Source organism: Triticum urartu, chromosome 6A (genome assembly GCF_056163025.1).
Source record: "Triticum urartu cultivar PI428250 chromosome 6A, HENAU_Tu73, whole genome shotgun sequence".
NCBI lineage: Eukaryota > Viridiplantae > Streptophyta > Magnoliopsida > Poales > Poaceae > Triticum > Triticum urartu.
Window position 1 is genome coordinate 160322722 of NC_141878.1, and position 2695 is coordinate 160325416.

General features: G+C 49.9%; 1 protein-coding gene across 1 annotated transcript; it reads right to left on the reverse strand.

The window, feature by feature from the left end:
• Window positions 1-820: 820 nt before the first annotated feature.
• On the reverse strand, window positions 821-1354 carry LOC147964586 (secreted RxLR effector protein 161-like). Its single transcript, XM_087530044.1, has one exon. The coding sequence runs from the start codon at window positions 1352-1354 to the stop codon at window positions 821-823; it is 534 nt and encodes a 177-aa protein (XP_087386170.1).
• Window positions 1355-2695: the final 1341 nt, after the last annotated feature.

Consider the following 2695-nt stretch of genomic DNA (forward strand, 5'->3'; position numbering starts at 1 on the left):
GACGACCGACGACCCTCGGACGACCGACCCCGACCGGACGTCCGACCGAAGACCACCCAAGAAGAATCTACGGACGTTCGACACGCACCGAACGTCCGGACCCTCGCGAGCCTCTGGACGACCGGTGACCCTCGGACGTCCGACGCCTGAGCACCGTTTCGAGTTGGGCCGCAGCCCATGTACCCCTTCGCCCCCCTCTTTTGCACTAAGACTATATATACTCCACCTCGTCCAACTTTCTAGGGTCAGCAAAGGATTAGCTCATATATCGTGTGAGAGCTTTGCTCGTCCACTTGGTTACCTTCTCCTTGGAGATTCAAGCCTCCTATGGAGAAGATCCCCCAAGCGGATTCAAGACCCCTCTTTAGGGAAGAACATCAAGACCTCCTCACGGAGAAGACCGGCTACCGTGTATCGTCCGTTGTTGACTTTGGATCGTGTATTTCCCCTTTGTACTTGAGAATCTAGCACATGTGTGACTTGTTCTTGTTAGTTTGAGTGTTCCTCTTGTGTTTCCCTTGTGTTTTCCCTCGTTTCCCTCCTCGTTTTCTTCGTGTTCATCGCGGGATTCGCTCCTTTTCTGAAAGATCGGCCGATTAGGGTTCTACCCTACATCATCATGATTCTCTCCTTGATTGAATCAGTTGCAATGTACAACATATATGGAAGGCTAGCGCTCCTAGAATTGAGGCACGCAGGCCACGAGCGCTGCCGATCCTACAAAGTAGGGGTGGACTCAGCCACTTACAACAGAAAGAATACAAAGTGTACATGTACAGTTTAACACCCCCCTCAGCCGGAACGCCGTGTGGAAGGACGTTCAGGCTAGCACGAAACTCATGAAAAACCAGTGATGGTAGCCCTTGGGTGAAGAGTTCAGTGAACTTGGAACTGGAGGGGACATGGAGCACGCGAGCTTCGCCCAAGGAACACGATCATGAACAAAGTGTAGATCAATTTCGACGTGCTTAGTCCGCTGATGCTGCACCGGATTGCAGGCGAGGTAGGAGGCACTGATGTTGTCAAAGTAGATGACGGTAGCATGCGTAGGCGGATGCTTGAGCTCATGCAAGAGTTGACGAAGCCAACAAGATTCAGCAATGCAGTTGGCAACACCACGGTATTCTGCCTTTGCACTCGAATGTGACACGGTCGGTTGACGCTTGGAATACCAAGAGATGATATTGGTGCCAAGGAAAACACAAAACCCTGAGGTGGACTTGCGGGTATTGGGACAACCCGCCCAATCAGCATCAGTATATGTGAGGAGGTACGTGGAGGAGGACCGGAAGAACTGGATGCCATAGTGCGAAGTGCCTTGGAGGTACCAAAGAATCTGTTTGATGAGCTGCATGTGGGTGTCACGGGGTTCATGCATGAAGAGACAAACTTGTTGCACCGCATAGGCTATATCTGGGCAAGTGAGAGTGAGGTATTGGAGCGCTCCAGCTAAGCTTCGGTAGTATGTGGGGTTTGGAGAGGAGGCGACCATCATGGGAAGATAGTTTGGAAGTGGTGTCGATATGAGTGGACACGGGCTTACAGTGAAGCATATTAGCTCGTTCAAGAATCTCAAGGGTGTATTGCTGTTGATGGAGAAATACACCGAAGGAGTTGGGTGTGACATTGATGCCTAGGTAGTGATGGAGGGGACCAAGGTCTGACATGGAAAACTCACGTTTGAGAGCATCAATGATGGTGGTTAAGGTTTGCGTGGTGCTGGCGGTAAGAATGATATCATCGACATACACAAGCAAGTAAGCAAGTGAAGAGCCACGATGAAGTATGAACAAGGAAGAGTCACTCTTGGCGGTAGAAAAACTGAGAGATAACAAGAATGCCTTGAAACGAAGAAACCATGTGCGGGGACACTTTTAGGTACTTTTGTAAAAAAACCTCGGGGGCTCCCGTGATCGCCCATGCGATCTGGCGACGACGGAGTTCGAGCGTGTGTAGATGGCGGCCTCGGCACCGACACCGGCGGCCCCGCCGGAAAATGGGTCTATCTCTCCTGAAGCCGGCCTCGTCGGGGGCCTCTTCAGCGAATAGTGGGAGGAGTTTCGGCGGAGATCAAGGCGAATAATCTAGTGGGCGAAGAATCCCCTATGGTGCCTCAGCAATCAAGGAGAAGAATGGAGAATTTGTTCTGCAATTTGGATGGTGAGATCCCCTCTGATCTATATGGGGTAGAACCGATCGGGACAGAAGGCGCCATAACTTCCACGGATTCGGTGGTCTGTGATTTGGAGGAAAATACGGGGATAGGGGAGGATCTGTCTTTGTTACCTAATGTTTTGGTGATTTATTCCCCTAGATTGGAAAGTAGTGAGCGAAATCAGGGGGTTCATCCATATCATTGATTCTATCTATGGAAGCTGCAAAATTATGGTGGATTTCTTGTGCGGTTTTTATTTCTTTTGTTGACAACAGAGAGATTAACGCTGCATTTGTTTGGAAACGGCAAAATTATGGTCTTTCTTATCTCATTAAGGCTAGCCATTATTCCCTATTGGACGTAAGGGCTAGACGTAGAGGGTGCTATATTTGTAGGATTTGTGGGAGACTCTGTTCGTCTCAAAGTTCTTCCAATTTATGCTCTCTACTACCTGTAGTTTTCTCGCTCTGTTGGGGCTCAGCATTGAGTGGCATGGCAAACAAGGGTGAGGATATGGGGAGGCGAGAAGCGGCAGAACTG